The sequence below is a fragment of the Onychostoma macrolepis genome, chromosome 18 (genome assembly GCF_012432095.1).
Source record: "Onychostoma macrolepis isolate SWU-2019 chromosome 18, ASM1243209v1, whole genome shotgun sequence".
Lineage (NCBI taxonomy): Eukaryota > Metazoa > Chordata > Actinopteri > Cypriniformes > Cyprinidae > Onychostoma > Onychostoma macrolepis.
Window position 1 is genome coordinate 11,360,929 of NC_081172.1, and position 22,668 is coordinate 11,383,596.

Genomic DNA, 22,668 nt, shown 5'->3' on the forward strand with positions numbered 1-22,668 from the left:
GGTCAGAGAAAGAGGTGGGATATGGAAGAGACTAATTTAACATCGGTCGCTTTGTGTCCATATTCTAAATTCAGAACAACTGGTCTGGGTAGAACCAGAAAGCAGTTCAAGACTGCGTTGTCCTGTTTATCCCATATGTTCAACATTCTTCACCTGAAAGCAGCCTCGTTCTGCTCCAGCTGCACCAGGTCCAGTGTGTTTCCTTGGATGGGGTTGATCATGCGCACTAGTGAGGCCCACTGCCCAGAGCCTGCTTTAGGTGCCCCAAAGATGGCTTCTGGCAGGTTCTCGTTCAAGAAAGCTGCTGCCATTTCTGCAGCCAGCTCCCTTTCATCCTCCCCCGCTGCCTCCACCATTTCCTGTAAAGCAGAAAAAAAGAATTGTAATTTTTATGAGACACTATGACAAAAAAAATAATTGACACCAATCTGCATCTCATTTTCAAACAATTGTCATTATTAATTGGGTGCTAACAGGTATACCACTATAAGCTAGAAAATGGCTGTTGACATTTGCTAAATTAGAGAACAACTGCACACTCACTTAAGCATATTTATTAACCAACGTTTCGACTAGTAGCCTTTTTCAAGGTATAACGTCATAAACATGGAGACCAGTATAAATAAAGATAATTATACACAGCTGAAAATAATAAGATCCAAATCATTCAATAATTAACAATTAGACTCCAACATGAAAAATAATCTGTACAGACAAAATATGAATATAAATAAAGATTACTATCCAAAATAAAATTTACAAAATCAACTTACATCAAAATCAACATTTAAGCCAAGTGGAGTCAACGTTTTCAAATGATGAATCCAGAAAGCCTCCCTTTTAAGTAGTATTTGGTTGACATTTGCTACCATTCAGACATGAGCATCAGTGAGCTCAGGCTCTGGTGTAGGTCAACGAGTTTGAATTCATCCCGAAGGAGTTGTGGGGTTCAGGTCTGGGCTTGTGGAGGTCAGTCAAGTTCCTCCACACCAGAACCACTAAATCACTTGGTGCACAGGAGCATTGTCATGCTGGAATAGATCTGCGCCCTCCACGAACTGTTGCCACAAAGTTGGAAGCGCAAATTTCTCCAGAATTTCATTGTATGTAGGTGCATTACAATTCGTCGTCATTGGAATTAAAGGGCCAAACCAAACCCCCTAATTATAAGTGACTGCCCGCAAACCTTTGGCCACATAGTGTATATAAGAATGTTTTCGGAACAATTTGCAGATAAACAAGAGAACTTTATGCTATGCAATACTTTCAGAAGCAGCCTTTTTACACTGCAGTTGCGGACTGTTTATTCTTACTAGATACACTAAACTGTTGAAAGAACTGCATCAATATGATTTATTTTTGAGGGACCACCACAGTAACCACGGCTTATTTTACAGTGCTTGTCACTTTTACGGCTCGTCAACATGGAATTACCCTTGCAAACATGTACTGTGATGAGGCAGCCACAAAACAGACATGACAGACAACTTCCGACAAGCAAGCAATGAAGTTCTGCCTCAGTCAGTGATTAGATTGGGAAACGAGTGTATGAGTCAAACGAGAGAGAGAGAGAGAGAGAGAGAGAGAGAGAGAGAGAGAGAGAGAGAGAGAGAGAGAGAGAGTGAGAGAGTGAGAGAGAGAGAGAGAGAGAGAGAGAGAGAGAGAGAGAGAGAGAGAGAGAGAGAGTGAGAGAGAGAGAGAGAGAGAGAGAGAGAGAGAGAGAGAGAGTGAGAGTGAGAGTGAGGTGAGAGTGAGAGAGTGAGAGAGTGAGAGAGAATAAACCGAGATAAGGAAAGGCCAGGTTCACTGACCTCAGCCATCTGCTGCTTGCGCTGGGCTTTGGTGGCTTCAGTGTAGGCATTGTGGTCCGTTTCGATCAGTATCAGGTTATTTGTCTCTGGGTGGATGACAAACTTGCGAGGTGTATACTGCATTGGGAATGCCACCTGGTTGAAGATGGCGCCCAGTTTCTCAAGAGCCAAAATCCTGAGGGAGGGATGAGACGTTAAGAAAGGCATGCAGTAAAGATTGGATTAGTTGACCTGGAAGTCAAAAACCTCCTGTTTCCTGGCTATAATTTGACAGAATCATGCTTATGCTGATAAAATGGCAGCTGACCTGGATGGCAGCAAAATTTTTATTTATTTAAAAAAATAAATAAATAAAAAAAAAAAAAAATTTGATAGCTACAAAAGGGCAACTAGTACAGACCTCCAACACAAACAGGAAACATTTTACTGATTTTACTGTGATACCAACCTTTTTTATAGCACTAATTGACTAATCAAAACAAATAATCCTGTCCAAAGTGTGATGTCATGCAGCAGCAAACATTTAGGGAAAAGAGGTCCACACTTTAGTGAATTGATAACCACCCTCAAACTAAAGCAAATATTTTTAAGGTTAATCTCACCAAAATTGTCAAGCCACATCCAGGTCATATTTTATCCCAAAATGGAAAAACATGGAAGGATGGAAACTTTAGGACTAAGATTTGCTTCATTCATGAACATTTAATTTACTTCTAAAACTAAGAGTATCAGATCACTGGTCAAGTAGGAAAATCATAAATAAATCACATTAAATAACTACAGGAAATCTAGGAAGCCAACCACAATATGCTTGATATTAATGCTCACAAACCTGCGAAGTTCTACAAAGCTCACATTATGAACTGTATACACAGTGTGTGCGCGTTTACCTCAGTGTGTTGGTGGAAATGGCAACAATACCCTCAGGACACTGTTCAGAAGCGAACCCTGAAGCATACTCTAAGGTTTCATATGACAGTGGGGTCAGGTGGAAACGAGACTGGTATGAGTAACTCAGCCAAGAACGACTAGACATGGCCAGAACCTGCACAGTAAAAGGTCATGTAATGAGGTCAGCAAATCAGCAAGCTGTGCGATATTGCAACAGACATAAAATGTAAAGGTGACTCACAGCGTCTTGGGCCTGCATCCGGACTCTGAAAAGCTTGACAGGACGAGAACCAAGATACCGAGTTCGCGTATCAGACAGGTCCCCGGTCACTGGATCCAAAACAGTACGCAGTAACACTCCGTTCTACAAACAAAGAGGTGATTATGGTAAGAAAGAAGCAATGGATTGTCCAGTAAAGTCATTTCATCAAGTAACAGGACAGTCACACTGAAGTCACATTGCAGCTCCTACAGTTTCCTTTCAAAGCTCTTGTCCCAAATGGCACATTTGGAGTATTTTTCTTACAGTAAACAATCCATCCGTTTCATTTTTAAAAGTTTGACCTCGTAACTGATTTTGCAGCTTTTGCTTGCTAACCATAAAGGGTGCCACATTTACCTTTTTAGGTTGCAGAAGGGTGTTCACAAGTGTGCCTCCACTACACACGTTTTTGCCTATCTGGCTATTACCCTATGCATTACTGAAGGCTCCATTATCAGTCTCCTCACCCATTAAAGTTGCAATGAAACAGAAGTAGCAACAGATCACTTCAGTGTTTCCCCTGCCATTATATTAGGTCAACTTGAAGGTCAAGTTAATTTTATTTTCTCTATAGTGCCAGATCACAACAGAATCATTTAAAGTTACCTTTCCTATAGAAGAGGTCAATACCTTGTTCTTTTATTAAACAAACTAAGTAGTCTTATGTTATTTTATCTTATTTACACGACGGCATGTTATTTCTGTCTCTACATTACATGGCCACGCTCTCTGTATTGGTTTACCTTGAAGTCGTTGCGGCAGAAATAGCCAACATTACTATTGTTCAGTAGAATTTTTGTAATAGGCTACTACTAGGGGTGGGTGATATGGCAAAAATATATCACGATATTTTTAAGAAAAATCACGATTCCCGATTTTATCATGATTCTTTGTCATGTTAGTTTTACTATTTTGCAAGTTGTCTGAGCATTACAGCCAAACTAATTTCCCTATTATAAAGACAAAACCTTTCAAGAATATAGAAAAATATTTAAAGAATGGCGGATATTTAGGCCAAAGTGGGTGAAGATAAAAATCTGTGTCATTTTATCTTTGTTATTAAAAAATGAGAACAAAAGACACACATTACAAACACACATACTATACAAATAAAACGGTGTTTTATTTTCAGGTACAATAGGTGTATTTAGCAGGAGCATTCAATAAATTGAATCAACAAATATAAAAATAAAACACTATAGATTGATTCCTATTAAATCAACTGTTAACGTTTTTCAGTCAAGAGTAGTGAGTGATTTTTCTCTTTGTGTTTTGGTGTTTTATTAACATTGAAGAAATAATTAACCCCAAAATAAAAAGTGTTTTATATTTATACCATCATTTACTCACTCAAAAGTTTCTTTAAACCTGAATGAGTTTCTTCTGCTAAACATAAATGCTATTTTGAGGAACGTGGAAAACCAAACAGTTGCTGGTCCCCAGTGACTTATTCCATAGTATTTTTTTTCCCCCCTTCTATGAAAAGTCAATGTGGACCAGATACTGTTTGGTTACCCACATTCTTCAAAATATCTTCTTTTGTGTTCAGCACAAGAAAGAAATTAATACAGGTTTGGGACAACATGCGAGTTAGTAAATAATGACAGAAATTAAATTTTAAGGTGAACTATCCCTTTAATGACAGTCGGCAGCATGTTCAGTACTGCCCCTTTAAGACATGCACGCATCTAATATACAGAGGCACGCATCCGTTTTCTCTCAGCTGTTTACTTACTCATTTTAGACATAAACAACAGAGTCTATACATAAACCTTGTGTGTTTTGACAGTATTAGTGCACAAGATAACTTAGTTCAGTAATCAGGCGCTTTTTGACAGGCTTTAGCACTCGCGCTTCAGGTGTACGGGCTCAGAAAAAGCGCACGTCAGACCAACGCGTGAATAAAACATTTAACCGGCAAGGCTTTAAAGCAGATCCGAATAATGTACAGTATATTGAGACGGAGGAATAAGAACTGCAGCTCATAGAATGTGCGCTGTTGCACGATACTACGATATTTCTTCAAAAGCAGATCGTGGAGACATTTTTATCGTCCACGATCAAAAATCGTCATATCGCACACCCCTAGCTACTACTAAAAATGATTAAAACCTTATTTTTAAGGGATAATCATACAATATTTCTTTAATGTTTTTAATTGTAATATTAAATCCCCTTCATTTTCCAAAAAATAAAATGTTTAATTTTCATTAATTAAAAGATAAATTAAAATGAATGTTTTATGCCTTAAAAATTGCAATATACAACACAAAATTTCTGAGGGGGAAAAAAAATCATAAGGCTATTGTAAGAATAAATGAAATTTGTTTTTATGCTTTCAAATAATTAGACATGCAAAACACAGGATTTGGTAACAACAAAACACTCGATGGAAAAAATAAAACATTTCATAGGGCCCTAAACATATAATTTTTTTTTAAATTGTAATAAATTGATGTTAAATTGTTTAAGTTTCATAATTTCAATTAGCTTGACATGCTTTTTGATTAATAAAAGTTAATATAACCATTAAAAAGGAGTCCAGCAAAATTATAACGGAAAAAAAATGGGATTTTAGAAGAAATGAGAAAACTCGCATATGTCAGACAAGTCTGTTTTCTTCAGCGGAAGATTGAGTTTTTGAAATTTACGATGTCAAGAATGAAATTAATTGTTGAATCTGGGTGAATTTTCATTTCATACACACTTTAATAAATATTTAGCAACTAAAATTACACTCTAAGCAAGGCCCTCCTGGAGCAAAGGTACATGGAAAAGCTCTCAATTTCCCATTTCGCCAGTGGCTGGGAAGAGACCTGAAATTTCTGTTATCACACCAGAGAAAGCACAAGAGTTTCTAACCTGCAGGCCGATGTTGAGGTATAGAAAGCCAATGGTGCCCTTTTCTCCCAGCTCATCCTGTTTTTCCACTCCACCCATCTCCACAATACAAAGAGACTCTGGCTGGGCGGGAAGAGCCTGCATACTTAACGGCTGTAGACAGTCCTGTGCAACAAAGAGATTACACACTTCACACAAGTTCAGTGGGCACAGTGACTAGAATCCTTGTTTCACTGTCCAAATCAGCTGACCAATTGAAGAAGAGCAAATTGTAGCTTACAGATGGATCCAGGGAGATGATGCGGACTGTATTGTCCACCAACCCAACAGCCAAGAAACGGGAACGCTGTTCACCAGGAGGCACATTTGCCAAACTCATGCACACCACATCTGCCGACATCTCCTTCCTCTCAGTGTATTCATTCAGCTGCCCAGACTGTAAAGAAAGAGAGAAATCTTAATGGAAAGACATTCAAACAATAGATGAACATTCAGATGACAATGCAAGATAAAAGTATGCCCGCCAACATACCGGGTCCATCTCAAAGTAGACCAGTTCTCCTCCAGTCAAAGCGATGACCACCTGCCTCTGATTGACAGCACATCGGACGATTGTCTTCTTCCCTGGAGTCTTCCATTCGTTCACTCTCTTATCTGCACGGATATGACGGATCCCATCTGGGTAGACCTGTACAGATTCAGCAAATGAAACAAAACCCATTTGAATGAGATGGAACATTAAACAATTGTTTAATCTAATTGTTGGAAATAAACTAATTTATTTAAAGGGATGGTTAACCCAAAAATGAAAATTCTGTCATTTACTCTTCCTCATGTTGTTTAAAATCTGTATGACTGATTTTCTTCTGCTGAACACAAAAGGTAACCCACATTCTTCAAAATAACTTTTTTTGTGTGTGTGTGTTCAGCAAAAGAAAGTCTCTCAGGTTTGGAATAACCTGTAAAAGACTGTTTTCATTTTTGGGTGAACTTTCACTTTAACAAGGAAGCAGAAAAGGCTCAATGGGGTATTGTGTGTGCATGTAGGTCAGAGAGATGTCGCTCACTTGCACAAGTGCATCTTCCCCAAGCAATGAGCATGACAGGGTGGGTGTTGTGCCCAAGAAACCAGAGTCTGTCACTTCTTCCACAGTCTCACCGATAGAAAGCACCAGGGTAGCGTTAACGAAGGACACAATGATGTAGGCATCAAACTCATCTGTGAAAACGAAAACCACAATTCTCTGGTTGGAAATTTATGCTAAATGTGGGCTGATTTGCAACCATAAAAGGAAACCAGTACTTGAACACAAATAGACATACATATATTAGGGGTGGGCGACATGACAAATCTTTTCTCTCAATGAGTAATTTTATTTCATGGCAACAAAAAAAATAAAAATATATATATATATACACACACACACACACACACACATCTCACAATACCTGTTTTTGCTTTAAATAAGGTCTTTATATCAATTTTTGAGAGAAAATGTTATAATTCATAAGATGGATGATTATTCATAATTTCAGTTAAAAAAAAAAAAAAAAAAAGACAAGTAAACAGTCAGTGATTAACTAAGACACCAATTACAAGCAACTAGGGTTGGGTATCAAAAACCGGTTCCATTGTTTGAGTGCAGCGCACACATCTGAAGCACAAACACAGAACAGCAGTCTCGGTGCTGATTCCCAGCCTGTATCCGTTCTCGAAGCATTCCGTGCATTTCCACTGCAGAAAAGGTTGTTCCGGGCTAGAACTAACTTCTTTCAGATTTATCGACCAGTATGCAGAAAAATACATCAGTGTATCATAAATACAGCCATTTTTTGTCTTAAGTGAACAAACAGATGAGAATGCATGACAGACTCGTGCATTCCGAGTTAGAGACAGCAGCCTACAGTGTAAAAAAAAAAAGAGAAAAAAAAGTTGAGCGAACTTAAAATTTGTTTTACCAGCTTCAATAGATTTTTGAGTTTGCTCAACTTATTTTTGTGGGAGATTCTCAAATTTTTGTTGTATAAACTTTTTTTTTTTTTAAACAGTGTAATAAATGCGCTGCCTGTCAATGTTAATCAAAGAACAAAAGAAAATCATTCACTGATCTTGAATAAATATATTTAACTTTAAATAATAAGCTATATTTTTATTTATGAAAAGAAAACTATGCAGTGTTTTTAAACTTTTAATTACGGTTTCTGTAGGCCTACCTGAAATTTGGTTCAGTTGTATTTATGCGGTTGCTAATTGATTTTATTACTGTCCATTTATTTGTCTTTAACACTATTATTTGCAAAAAATGATAAACGCCACTTTAAAAAAAAAAAAGAAAGCTGATTGCTAGGGCTGGGTATAGTTTAAAAATTTTCGATATTGATACCGATACCTTGAGTTCGATACCGGTTCCTGAACAATACTTTTTTCGATACCAATTTTATGAAATCAGTTTTAATAAGATTACATTCTCAATAAAACTTTGGTTTTATTTATTTTTTTATTGTTGACATTTACACACTCAAAACATCATGTCCTGAGCCACTGCACAAAGGAACAAAATATATCCAACACAATAAATCAGCGCAAATAATTTTAATAAAGTTCAAAGTTTACACATCTGTTAGGCTACATACTAGTGCGTGTTCGTTTTAAAACGCATAGCCCAGACAGGATCATCATTTCTATTAATTTATTCTAGGTTGTTAAAGACTTCAAGAAATTGAAAATCATTATCCACTTTCATAAGTGGGTGTTTTATTTTCTTTCACCATATGTTTAATTGTTATTAAATTCTGGTGTAGTATGTCTAATTATTTGAATGCATAAAAACTTAGTTTATTCAAATTTATTCTTAAAATAGCCTTATGAAACATTTTATTTTTCCTCAGAAATTCTGTGTTCTGGTTTTCAAATGAAGGCATTAAAACAAAATTTGATTTTCAATCATTTAAAAAGAAATTAAATTAATATTTATTTAGGCAAACAAAGGGGGTTTACTATTAAAATTAAAACATGGAAATGTTGTGCAATCATTACTTAAAAAAATTAAGTTTTAATAATTTCAATAGTAGCCTAGTAGTAACAGTATGTACATTCTGCTGAACAATAGTAATGTATTTCTGTCGCAGTGTCTTCCCAGTTAAACCGAACTTTTACTTTGACGGGTTACCGTGAATACCTTCACAGCTCTGTGTGTATAAACCCTTTTTGTGCCGACGTCACGATTACGTCACAGCGCTAGCTAGAGGCAAAACAAAGGGAAAACTGGAGGCGGCCCATTCAAACCAGTGCAGATTCGGCTACATAAGGAGCTTAAAATATCTTGTTTTGATGTTGGGTGCCAGAATCGACAGGCTCCAATTTGAAATTTTATCGCATACCTGCTGCCCAAAAACCGACGACAGCTGTGGTTAAACGTGATAAAACAAGTGGACTTGACAGAAACGATCACCAAAAATGCTCGCGTTTGCAGCCCACACTTATCAGAAAAAGTTCAATAAAGTATTGCCTTTTGTTGTTATGGATTATGGTTTGTGTTAAATGTACTATGTAAAGTATTGTAAAGGTACTGTAATGTCACCGTAAACTTAACTTATATAATTTACAGGATGCATATACTTGAAAATAACTATTTGCCCATTACATGACACATACATCTTCAAATAATATATCCATCACATTGAATGTTTAACTTACTTTTTGTATTTTGGCCCAGTTCACTCTCATGTAACCTTAGCTGTAAAAAGAGTTGCCTGCTGAAATTATATACACACAGGGTTGCTGCAGGATTTTTAAGCTCAAATTTAAGACAAATTTAAACAATTATCAATAAATTATTATATTAATTAAATAACATACAAACACATTTTACGGTTTAGATTTTTATAATGGATTATCTCCTTATCGATCCACCAGTTCACATTTACAGCTCTGCGTGTTTGCAGGGTAAAAACATTGGTCAAGTTTTGCATTGGTCTGAACAAAAACAACCCAATGTTAATACTGGAGGCTGCAGTTCTAGGACTGCATAGGACCCTATTTTCTGGGACAGCACCATCTATTCCAACAGAGGAGACCTGATTCAAACATCAAACAAACAGATGCAAACAAACAGCACATCAGACTGCTGCAGCTAATTAACTGAAGTCTCGCACAGAGAAGTCTTCTTTCAAAGAAAACTGAATTTTAAACCAGAATATACTGAATATATTGAAATAAATTAGGTTAAATATTTCAAGAGGGTTACCAACGGGTATGTTTAGGGCTAGGAGTTGGTTAGGACAATAATTAAGTGTATAAAATTAAATAACTACATAATTCCTTAAAAATAATAATATATAGAATTGAATAGCAAGTGCTATAAAATAGTATGAGCCACTAATATTTAGTCATTTAGCAGACGCTTTTATCCAAAGCGACTTATGAGGACAATGCAAGCAATCAAAATCAACAAAAGAGCAATGAAATGCAAGTGCTATAACAAGTCTCATTTAGCCTAACGCAGTACACGTAGCAAGACATTTTTTTTTAATTATATAATAAAGAAAACAGAATAGGAAAAGAATAAAGCAAGCTAGTGTTACAGGCCTTTTTTGCTTTTGTTAATTGTATAATAAATAAAAAAAGAAAACAATACAAAAAAAGATTAGAAAAGCTAGTGTGCAAGTCTAAAAGGGACAAGTTTTTTTTTTTTTTTTTTTTAAAGAATAGAGAGAGGCATGACATTCTTCATTCTCTCTTACATTCTTTTTGGCTCATTAAAAATTAATCTTGCTGCCGCGTTCTGGATTAATTATAAAGGTTTGATAGGACTGGCTGGAAGACCTGACATAATACATACATACAAAAAAACAAAAATAAAAACAAAAAAACAAAAACAAAAACAAAAAAAACTACAGGGCCCTAGAAATCCAGTTCTGAAAATACAGCCTCTGGCTACTCACAACAACAGCCTTATTGAACATGCCCATTCATTCTCTGCCAGCAGGAGGCCATTCCAACTGTTTCCCCGGTAACGGCAGAACACAAAGCAGCCCAGCACTGGACTTTGAAACATGCAGTGCTCATATTTATTTATAGCCTTTTGAAGTTTAATTGTCACATTAAGGCGTATCCAATTCTGGTTTGTACCCAAATTTAAGACCTCTTTAAATCATAATTAAGACTTTCTTGTACAATTTAAGACTTTTTAAGGACCCGCGGGAACCCTTATTTATATATATAAGATTTTTTTTATTTTGCCGAGTGTTATTGTGCTGATATCCGACTATCGTGGACAGCTGCAGTTTTTGACATTCTTAATTCTGTGTGGTCAGTTCACAGTGAACAGAAATTAATCTTTTCGTTTAAATTGATTTTTACCTTTTATGGGCATTTTTACCTTTATTAAAGCCATTTTTTCTAAAAGTGTGCATCTTTTGAGTCAAATTGTTACATTTAATCAGTCAGTTAGTATAATAAGACATTTAGGCTGTTACCAAACAAATGAAACCAGTATCAATAAAATTAATCTTTGCAGAAGTTGCATCTGAAGTGGCATCTAGATGTATTTACACACTGTTTAAATGCAGCTCAGAGGGACATGGAGTGCTTTAACCTGCAGTTACAAATGCATAATATTTTGATATTTTAAACATAAAACATTGAATATTGATATTTGAATTTACAGTATTTTAAAAATGAAAATACTCTTTAAATGTGAAATTAAAATCGCCAGTAGGTGGCAGCAAGTTACTGTTAATAAGCGAGTCATTGCGACGGAACCGAATCATTTAAACGGTTGATTCATTCAGGAAGGAAACACTGACATGTTGCTCAGATGCAAAACAGTGTTGTGGCTGTGTTTGGAATGATTTTTGCTGGCGAAAGAGCAAAAACAGGCAATATGGTGTCTAAAACGCAAGTCTCTTAATATTAACTTGTTTATTGAAACTGTTGTATAAAATCAGTACCACATTTGTAATCATGCTTATTTTTGAAGAAAACAAAAACAAACAAAAAAAACACTACACTCTTTGTGTGATTTTAAGTAACTATTTGAAATGAAATATGTACATTTTCTGCCCCCATATCTTGAATTTTGTCATCTTTCTTAATGCATTTTAATAGGCATTGAAAGAACACTCTCTAAATGCACACGTGCACCGTTTAACCCACTAGACTTCATCACGTAATGTAGGGCTGGGCGATAAAACGATAACGATATGTATCGCGATAGACACGTGATCGATATCAATAAAAAATGTGTTCGATATTTTTTATTCTTCGTCGGAAGAAAACAGAGGTTGCATTAACAAAGGCACTGCTCTCTGGTAACCTAGCAACGTAGGGAGTGACACGCTAACAGCCAATCATGTAACAGTATCAGTTTGGTTGCGCCATATCGTCGTCTCGTGCTGGTCTGCTGGATTCCTTTTCATAAGCAGAAAATGAGTGCCGCAGCGAGCGAGGAAATTGTAAATAAAAGAGGAAAAGTCAGCTCGCCAGTATGGCAGTTTTTTGGATATTATAAGTCTGACCGTAGTCAGACCAATGTCGTCTGCAAATTATGCAAGACCGTCGTCCCTGCCAAGACTGGTAATACCACGAACTTGATGTACCACCTTAGCCCCGCTCACCCTTTGGAGCACAGCCGTATTCAACCAACAACATCTGTAGCTGCAGCACCGCACAAGCAGCAGACCACCATGGAGAGGTACTCTGCATCAGTGCCTTATGACAAAGAATCTAAACGGTACAAAGATATAACGGAGGCAGTGGCATATCATATAGCCAAAGACATGCTTCCGCTTAGGACTGTCGAGAAGCCAGGTTATAAAAATCTTATACACGTGCTTGACCCACGCTATGTTCTTCCTGGCCGAAAGTACTTTTCTAAGACTGCCATTCCTAAGCTGTATGTAATGTGCAAAGAATCTGTGCAGCAAGAAATATTGTCAGCCAAGTACTTTGCAACAACCTCTGACCTGTGGTCAAGCCGTACTTCTGAGCCATACATTAGCTTGACCATTCACTTCATCGACAATGAATGGGGTTTGAAAACCAGATGCCTTGAGACTGCATACTTCCCCGAAGATCACACAGGAGAAGTGATAGCAGAAGGCTTGAAGGAGGCACTGTTGTCCTGGAGTCTGATTGAAGACAAAATGGTGTGCATCACCACAGACAGCGGGGCAAATGTAGTAAAGGCGACTTCACTGAACAACTGGACACGGCTGCAGTGTTTTGGCCATCGTTTGCACTCTGCTATTGGTGAGTAGCTTTGTCATTTTAATGCTGGCCATCAATGTTGGTTCCTATGGTGATTTTATTAGCCAGTAATTGAGATTATATATTATATATATTATGATCTATGGAAGCAGCTTTACACACTGACATGACTCTGTGTGTGTGTGTGTGTGTGTGTGTGTGTGTGTGTGTGTGTGTGATCTATTATCAGTTGTTAACGCTGGCATTATTTTTCTGCAGGTGCTGCAGGAAAAGATAAAAGAGTGGAGAGGGCTGTAGGTGTGTGCACGAAAGTGGCATCTACCTTTTCTTACTCGTGGAAGAAAAAGAGTGCACTCTCTAAAGCACAGGAACGTCTCCATCTTCCCACACACCAGCTGGTCACAGAGTCACCAACCAGGTGGGGCTCAAGACAAAAGATGGTGGCAAGGGTCCTAGAGCAACAAAAGGCCATCACTTAAGTTCTGTCTTCTGACAAAAACAACAGGCACCTGATCCCAACGTGGCAGGATATTGACGTCCTTGAGTCAATGCATGCGGCCTTAACTCCTCTTCTGAGTTCACAGACTCCCTTTCTGGGGAGTCATATGTGACGGTCTCATGCGTGAAGCCTGTGCTCCACCTTTTCCGCTCCAGTTTGCTGAAAGTTAATGAGGGGGACACTCAGCTCACAAAAGAGCTGAAGACAAAAATAATGACCCATCTCGATGAGAAATATGCTGACCCTGACACAGATGATCTCCTTGACATGGCTACTTTCGTGGACCCTAGGTTTAAAGGCCAATACATCAGACCAGAGAAGGTAGGGGCCATTCAAATGAGAGCTGTGTCTGAGATCATGGATGAAGACCAGGGCCAATCACAGGCAGGGCCTTCTGAGGGAGCAGCAGACCAAGGTGCAGAAGGAGGAGCTGTCAGTGGACCGCCTATGCCACTGGGCGTGAAGAAGCAACGCAAGTCATTGGGGAGCTTTTTCAAAAAACAGTGCCAAGAAGATGATGCTTTGCCTCTCACTGAAAAACAAAAAGTGGAGAGTGAGCTGGAAAGGTACCTGATGTGCCCTGATGCAGACAGTGAGTCTAACCCTCTGGACTGGTGGAGGCTACATGAACACAACTTCCCAGATTGTCTCAGCTAGCGAAAAAGTACTTGTGCATCCCAGCCACCAGCACCCCTCAGAAAGAATTTTTAGTACTGGGGTAATATTGTTACATGCACCAGGGCAGCTTTAGACCCAGAGAAGGTCAACCAGCTGGTGTTCCTAGCACAAAACCTGGACTGAAAATATACTTGAATAGTTCAACTTCAAGTATGATTAGAGTAAGAATAACTTGAAGAGTTACTTTTCATATTTCTGCAGGTTTTATATTTCAAACAATGTTACTGTACTGTATCAGGTTTGTTTTTATATTACAGATGTATCTCAGTCTACCTCAGTTTTATATATGTTTACAAAACACTGCACATATTTTAAAAACACTTTATTCACCAGAAGGTGAACAGCTAGTGAACTTCCTAGCACTAAACTTGGGACAAAATTCTCAGGTTTCTCTGTTTATATTTAACACTTTGCACTATTTTATTACACTTTATTAAACATTTCTTACATTTTCTTTCATTTTGCACCTTAAATGTTAAGAGATAATTGTTAAGTGTTCATTGTGACTTTAGACTTATGTTTACATTTTAATTATTTGAGTTTTCCATGGTTGTTTACATTTCTGTCTTAATAACTGAGGGGATTATGATCAGAGGAAGGTTAAGTTTAAAATAAAAATGTTTAAATGTAATATATCTTTCTCCTGGTCCTTATTTTAAATGGGTCATAAAAAATATCAATAATTATCGATATCGACCGATATGAAACACTGATATCGTGATCCAGTTTTCAGCCATATTGCCCAGCCCTAACGTAATGTATGCACTCCGTAGGTGTTTTGTTTGGTTTTTGCAAAATACTCGATGTCAAATTGCACATTGTTAAAACAACAATTACAATATTAAATTGCAGACGATATATTTTGCCAACTATCCCTTCAAAACCTTTTTCTATGATAGTATATAAAAAAATCTGGAGTAAATGAACAAGGTCCTATTGAGAATGAAACCATAATTTGCTATTTGCTTACCGCTCACAAAGCTGTACAGTCAAAATGAAACTGATTCCCTCAACCACTCCAGTACACAAACCACAATATAAACCTTGCAGAGCTCAGGCTGCACGCACAGACCAAAAATTCTAATAGTGAATCACATGATTTCAGAGAAATATCTGGCAGACAGTGACAGTGACTGAGTGCCCAACTTACACTGTGCATGCCAAAGCAAATGTTGATCGAGTAGAATATGACTTGGTAAAAATCTCTTACAAGTGAGAGCATGCTGCAAAACTGAATTTTTGCTTCAAGGGGAGAATCTAGGATGTACTTGTCTATGCATGTGAGCTCATCAATCTTTTACAAAAGGCACAAAGAAATCAGCTTGTGTGGTCCTGCAAGACTCTGAGAAGCGAAAGCATGGCATGATTACATATCTTGATGCAGTTAGTCGAAATCGTGAAAAGTTTAAATGCATTCTTACAACATTTCCTTCCTGTCAGGAAAGTGACTTTGCGACAGTGACATGTCTAAATACGTTTTTTTCCTCCAAAGAAATGCTTGCAGAAAAATCACTTTGAACATGTCTGCATAATTCATATGCATGCAACAGTTTACATTAATGGTTCTTTTACCTTCTACATGTCTCCTGACAGTCCACACAGCATTGGGGTTACCGGGCAGTTCAGAGACAGCCATTTCTGAAACCTGAAATACCAAGCATTCTTTAACACATCAAAATATAAATAGTCTGTGGAAAAACCTACATTCTTAACTGTAAAACCGCATACAGTGCGAAGGACAACTTAATGCAGTGGGTGTCAAATTTCCATTTTGCAAGCATGTTGTGCAAGCTGCTACGGAAATACAACTCCTAGTAACACAAACCTCCAGTCCGTGTCTCAAAACTCTCAGTGTAGATCTGGGTCCTCTGCCACACGCCACATATAGCTGCGGGGTGTCTTCATTAGCCAAATCAGCAATCTGCAATACAGTTACAAAAAAAGGGCAAATTCAACACTACTCAGAGAGGAATTTTGGAGTAGCTTTCTTCATTACATAAGTGAACTGATAGTACAAAGAGAAAAAAAAAGGAAAAAAAAGTCTGAAGCGTTTATATGCTCAATTACCCATACTGATGTCTGACTAAACACACTGCAATTTGGTAACTACAAAACAAAGAGTTCAATGTTGCAGTCATCCAAGCAGTGATTCATTCCAAAACATCTGTTCTCATGCCAATTTGTAACCCTGCTTCCCATCAGTAATTCCCAGCTTGAGTGAGAGCACACAATGTTTTTTCAAATTTAATAATCTTCACTGCAAAATACACATTCACACACCTGGCAGGACATGATGGGAGAAAGATTTTCTTGCTCGTCGACCAGCACAAGGTTCTTAAGGGGGCGAGGTTGGAAAAAGAATGTGTCTCCCTCCTCCAAAGGCATGGCAGAGGAAAACTCTGGTTCATCGTCGTCATCACCCAAGTGGGCAATCTGATACAGGTAGCTAAAAAAAAAGAGAAAAAGTTTAAAAAGCCATTTAAGACAATGTGTACTACAGTGCAGATTAATGAAAAGCTTCAGGTTAAAGAGAACCCAAAAGAAGTATGGTTACACTGACACTAAGTAGGCTTCAGGTAACTGAAACTACTGCTCCCACATTCCTCCCTCTTATTATCAGCTGTTGTAATCTAGTTATTATACTGAAACTTGGGGAAATGCCACCAAATCTGAGGTATTTAGTTATTTTTAGGTGAATGAAAGAATGTGCAAGACAGAAAAGGGACTTACTGGTTTCCAAACTCTGTAGCAACAAATAAGAAGCCAGTCTTCAAAACACACATGGCTGTAGCCACTGGGATGGTATCAAAATACTTCATCCTGATCTCAGTAACCTAAAATATGAATAGATATTTAATCCATGTCACTTTCCAGCATTTCAACCTCTCATGTGTGTACTTTGACACCAGATTTCTCTCCTGTTTCTTAGAGCTTTCACTTTAATCCATTTCCTTGTGGGCTTCATTAATAAAACCACTATGCAATGCTGCATTCCATTCAAAGTCAGACATTGCAAACATTTGCATAACCATTATAAAGTAGGAGAACTTTTCAATGCATTTTATTTGCATAAAAATTTTAATATTCGGGTGTTCCAGTAATGTCATACACCCACATTTCTTTAAAGCCTGGGTTGACATTTTCCAAGTTGCAAATACGACTTCAAGGGGGTTTTACCTGGACATTTTAGGTTCCAAATTCAGACTTTCCGTGTTGAATTTAATACAGCTAAAGTAATTAATGTAATTACACTTTGCTTCAACACCTTTGTACGTCTTTAGTTCTGGACACTCACCATCTCCTCATCAGTTTCCAAAGTAACCTTAAAGATGTCTCCCTGTTCTGTCTGGGCTAGAAAGAAAAACATGGATTTGGTCTTGTGGGTGGCAGAGCAGACAAAGATCATGCCTCGCTCAGGATCATCCAGGTCATTCTGAAAGAGAAAAGCGCTGTGGTCACAACTCACATCTGTGTTTAATTTATTCTGTAAACACAATGACTGAGAACTAAACAACCATACGAGGTCAAAACTAATATTAGGATCAGAGATCTTTGTGTGTCTCCAGTTAAATAGTCAGAGAAGAGACATGAAAGCTCATCATTTCAATACTAATAGCCGTTTAGACTTCTCAAGGTGATGTTTAGTTGATTGTGCTCAAACAGAGAAATGCAAAGGGGAAGACCGCACAACTCACCCTTCTGCGTGGGATTGGGCAACGGATGTCTGGTTGGTCCCCAAAGTTTTTGTAGGTGATATAATTCTCAGAGCAAATGAGCACACCGCTGGGACCATCCGAACCACCAGGAACTACGACGCACAGGGGAAAAGGTCAGATTAACACAAACTCATAAGACACTAAGCTACATTTTTCTCCTCTAAAAGCAAAAATTTCTTTGCTGAGTCCAGGAAGATCAGATATCAAAACATTCTCTTCACCAAACAGTCAGAGAAGAGACATGAAGATATTCATCATTTCTGACAACACAACAAAGAACATTACCGTTCAATTGTTTGGGGTCTGTAGGATGTTTTTGAAAGAAGTCTCTTATGCTCACCAAGGTTGAATTTACTTCATTAAATTATAAAGTAAAACCACTAATATTGTGAAACATTACAACAACTTTAAATGTTTCCCATTTCAGTATTTTCATGATCCTTCAGAAATCATTCTAGTATGAAGATTTTCTGCTAAAAAAAAAAAAGAAAAAAAAAAAAAGTGATCTTTTTTCAGGATTCTAATGATAAATAAAAAGCATTTATTTGAAATAGAAATCTTTTGTAACATTATAAATGTCTTTACTGTCACTATTGTTCAATTTAATAACGTTTGCTAAAAAATGATTTCTTTAAAAAAAAAAAAAAATTCTTACTGACCCCTAAGTAAATTTAGAATCACTTTTTTTACACCAATTATCTCAACTGCAATTATGGTGAAACAAGAGCTACATTAAAACTGTGTTGTGCTAAAGGTATTGGAACATCATCTATCTTGTGAATCCTTTAGCATTTTGACATCTTGACATTCTAAAAAGATCAGAACCTGTGATGAGGAAGTTGCCGTGTTCCTCCAGTGCCTCACTGTACTTGCGCACCACATGGTTGAGGCCCAAGTCCAACTCATAGAAGGTCAGAGTCTGCTGTGTGTTTGCAGCAGCCTCTCCGGTGGGATCGTTATCTGCCTCCTGCAAAATCATGTAACAATATGGGTTAGAGATGGTATGACCAAAAATTGATATCACTTTATTTTCAAAATTATACCGGTTTCACGGTATATGACGTTATTTATTTTTTCATGCATGACCAGGTGTTTACTGATTGAGAGAGGAAAAACTGCAGTAGATTGACTTGGAATGCCCTATTTTACTGTCATGAGCGAATATTGTAGAAAATTCCACACTAAATACTGACTAAACACGACCCATTAATACATGTTAACCAGGAGTCACTCATTTATAATCGCGACATCGTCTGATAAAATCAACATGCATCTAACGTTGCATCTAAAGAGCGGCTATCTGGTGGTTTTGGCTAGATTACTTTTTTGTCTCATGCAGCGCACTGCCTGCGTCTGAGTAGCAAACTGAACAAAACAAACAAACAAAAAAAGTGCATAATATTAACAGATGAACTACGCTGATATTTATAATCCCAAACAGTCAGTCAGTTAGCGGCAAGTGCTTGGAAATGCTGTTTTGTACTCATTTACTGACGAGTCTGCTGTGGTACGGCCAGCTGAATGCGGTGCTTCTCTGCCACTCACTGCACAGAACAGACGCAGAGAGAGGCGACACTCCGCCGGGAGTCAGATCTTGCGCTCGCGGGGCAGCACTGGCGTCATCTTCCAACTGAACCATAGCTAAGGTTTATCCAAATAAGTCGCTAGGTTTGTCAGTTTGTATATTCTATGGAAAAAAGCCGCTAAAAGGGTCTGAAAGTATAGTGCTAAAGTCGCGTTCGTGTGTGAGAGACGCGGGAGCTGATGGCAGGGGGCAGTGGATATTGTGGATGAGTTCTTCCATCTCATCACGTTCTACTAGTTCTACAGCTTCAGAACTTTCATGCTTAGTAACACATACAGCTGTGTCCTCGCCACAATGCAATAGTGAAGAGAGACCCCTCTCAAACAGTGTCACGTTCCGAACGTTATTTAAATGGCACCGGTATTGCAGTTTTTAAAAAATTCATATAAGAAAAATAAACACCGGTATTCGGTATGAACCGGTATACCGCCCAGCACTAGTTAGAGACATATCACCTAACTGATTATATTTGTAAAACAGGATGAAGTAGTATCATGGCATTGGCTACATGCAAAAACAACCCAATCTGTAAAGAATCTGTTCTCCTTACTCAGCTAGCTGCTTGTGTTTACATCCTAGGCAACTTAGCGATTGGTCAGGCCACTAATGTGAATTTTATTCCCCCACTAGTTCAGTGGTTCAACCTTTTTGACTCAAAGGCCCATCCCTGTCCAACACAATATTCATAGACCTCCCTCATAGGCTAAGATATTTCTTGTTTTGTGATTAAAATTTTAATTTAGATTACAACTTGCGTTTGTTCTTATGAAATTTAATATTTTAGATACTTTCAAATCATCTTGCAGTCTCCTTGGGAGGTTTCAGACCCTAGCCCTTTGGTTGAAAACCAATGCACCACAAGAAAGACACTGACCTCATAGTCCATCTCCAGGCAGGCGAACATGGGGTTCTCAAACCCCACATCCACACCAACCACATGGTAAACAAGCGTATTAGCCTTGTGGGCCTCTAGAGGGGAGGAGATGGTAAGGCGGGCAGCTGCATCTCTGTTCAGGATGTAAACCAACTTCTGCTTCTCTATGGCACCTAAGAAAATGGAATGTGGATAGTAAAAATTAAAAACACAGTTTTTAATTAAAGGAATTGTTCACCCTAAAATAAAATAAAAAATTGCTGAAAATTTTCAACAGGCCTCCATAAAATAAATGAGCTTGTTTCTTCATCTGAACTAAATTGGTGAAATTTCGCATTAAATCCTCTGCAGTGAATGGGTGCCATCAGAATCTAGAGTCCAGACAGCTGATAAAAGCACCAAAGCACATCTACAATATTCCAGCCCATCAATTATTGTCTTGTGAAGCAAAAAGGTGTGTTTTAGGCAACAAACCCATCATTAAGACATTAACTTTTAACCTTCTGTCACTTCTGGCCAAAATACCAGTTCAGAATAATTAGGGCTGGGTATTGAGTTCAATAAGCCTGCAGCACTAGGTGTGTTCGACTAGAAGCGGGACGGAGATTGATCAGTGTTTGACATCCACGAGAGCGATTCGAAAGCGTACGGAGCAGTCTGCTCTCTATGACGCGGTTTTGTTTACTACACACAGACTGAAGCTCGCGGTGATTTAATCGTCACCCGTCTCACTAAATGAGGACATAAACGCATAAACAACATCTCCAGAACTGCTCTGAGAGTCGCTTCATGAGCATTTTACCGTTTGATTTGAGTAAAACTAGCGTCATATCATATACACACAAAACTGTAAAGATATTCACGGCAACCCGTCAAAATAAAAGTTCAGTTTAACTTGGAAGACACTGCAGCAGAAATATTACTATTGTTCAGCAGAATGTACATATTGCTACTACCAGGCTACTATTAAATTAACTTTTTTTTTGTTTTTAAGTAATGATATCACAACATTTCCATGTTTTAATTTTAAAAGTAAACCCCCTTTGTTTGCCAAAATAAATAAAGTTTGATTTTCAATAATTTAAAGATAAATGAAATTAATGATTTATGCCTTCATTTAAAAACCAGATACAGAACACAGAAATTCTGAGGAAAAAGAAAACATTTCTTCATGATATTTTTAAGAATAAATTTGAATAAACCAAGTAGTTTTTCTTTCACATATGGTGAAATAAAATAAAACACCCACTTATGAAAGTGGATAAATATTTTCAATTTCTTGAAGTCTTTAACAACCTAGAATAAATGAATAGAAATGATGATTCTGTCTGAGCTATGCGTTTTAAAACAAACACGCACTAGTGTAAACATAGCTTAACGTGTAAACTGAAAACTATTTTAACTTTATTAAAATTATTTGCACTGATTTATTGTGTTGGATATATTTTGTTCCTTTGTGCAGTGGCTTAGGAGATGAAGCTTTGGTTTTATTTTTTTCAGCCTGTTGACATTTATACAGACTCAAAGTTTTTTTAGATAATGTAATCTTGTTAAAACTGATTTCATAAAATTGGTATCGAAAAAAAGTATCATCTAGGAACCGTTATCGAACATTTTTGAACGATACCCAGCCCTAATAATGCTCCCTCCATCATAAAAAGTTCATCCTCTGTTGTCCTCACATCAATCAGTCACTTCTGGCCTCATATTGTAGATGGAAGCAAAGGTTTTAAGTTAAAAATGTCTTTACAAACAGTTTTTCAATTCACGAAATGTTAATTAATTAATTCTTGACACTTGTGATGGTTTTATCAGTTGTTTGAACTCTCATTCTGACGGCACCCATTCATTGCAGAGGATCCGTTGGTGAACAAATGATATAATGCAAAATTTCTCCACATTTGTTCTGATGAAGAAACAAACTCAACTACATATTGAATGGCCTGAGGGAGAATACATTTTCAGCAAAATTTCATTTTAGTGAACAACTCCTTTAACAGCTATCCTAATGCGTGTTAAACTGCTACAACCTTGTAATCTTTACTACACGGAGTCTGTAGTTTTACCTATCATAACAGCTCTGCCCTTTGGGTCCACAGCGAGGAACTGCCCCGGCACGATACGTCTGCAGCCGCTCTTGCCGAACGTCTCCTGGTGTATCTTTTCAAACATGTTCTTGGAAGGATGGTACTCCAAGATCACAATTCGGCCAGAGTCACTTCCGACCACAACATAGTCTATTAAAAGGTAAGAGATCCATAATTAATGAATAAATCTCTCTCTCTATATATATATATATAT

General features: G+C 37.5%; 1 protein-coding gene and 1 non-coding gene across 2 annotated transcripts in view; both read right to left on the reverse strand.

Annotated features, from left to right (window-relative positions):
* Positions 1-22,668, reverse strand: part of sf3b3 (splicing factor 3b, subunit 3) — a 29,598-nt gene that overhangs the window by 5,712 nt on the left and 1,218 nt on the right. The window contains exons 4-20 of the mRNA XM_058750912.1: positions 22,434-22,604; positions 20,368-20,540; positions 18,734-18,875; positions 17,888-18,000; positions 17,488-17,625; positions 16,923-17,026; positions 16,473-16,638; positions 16,018-16,113; positions 15,765-15,837; positions 6,873-7,024; positions 6,338-6,493; positions 6,086-6,241; positions 5,827-5,970; positions 2,944-3,066; positions 2,702-2,856; positions 1,812-1,986; positions 154-359 (exon numbers count right to left, since the gene is read on the reverse strand). Of these exons, the coding sequence (XP_058606895.1) occupies positions 154-359; positions 1,812-1,986; positions 2,702-2,856; positions 2,944-3,066; positions 5,827-5,970; positions 6,086-6,241; positions 6,338-6,493; positions 6,873-7,024; positions 15,765-15,837; positions 16,018-16,113; positions 16,473-16,638; positions 16,923-17,026; positions 17,488-17,625; positions 17,888-18,000; positions 18,734-18,875; positions 20,368-20,540; positions 22,434-22,604 (2,443 nt within the window). The remainder of the gene's footprint in view (positions 1-153; positions 360-1,811; positions 1,987-2,701; positions 2,857-2,943; positions 3,067-5,826; positions 5,971-6,085; positions 6,242-6,337; positions 6,494-6,872; positions 7,025-15,764; positions 15,838-16,017; positions 16,114-16,472; positions 16,639-16,922; positions 17,027-17,487; positions 17,626-17,887; positions 18,001-18,733; positions 18,876-20,367; positions 20,541-22,433; positions 22,605-22,668) is intronic.
* LOC131524991 (small nucleolar RNA SNORD111) lies at positions 18,097-18,175 on the reverse strand. The gene has a single exon (XR_009267145.1). It is a non-coding gene; the product is annotated as a small nucleolar RNA SNORD111 (small nucleolar RNA).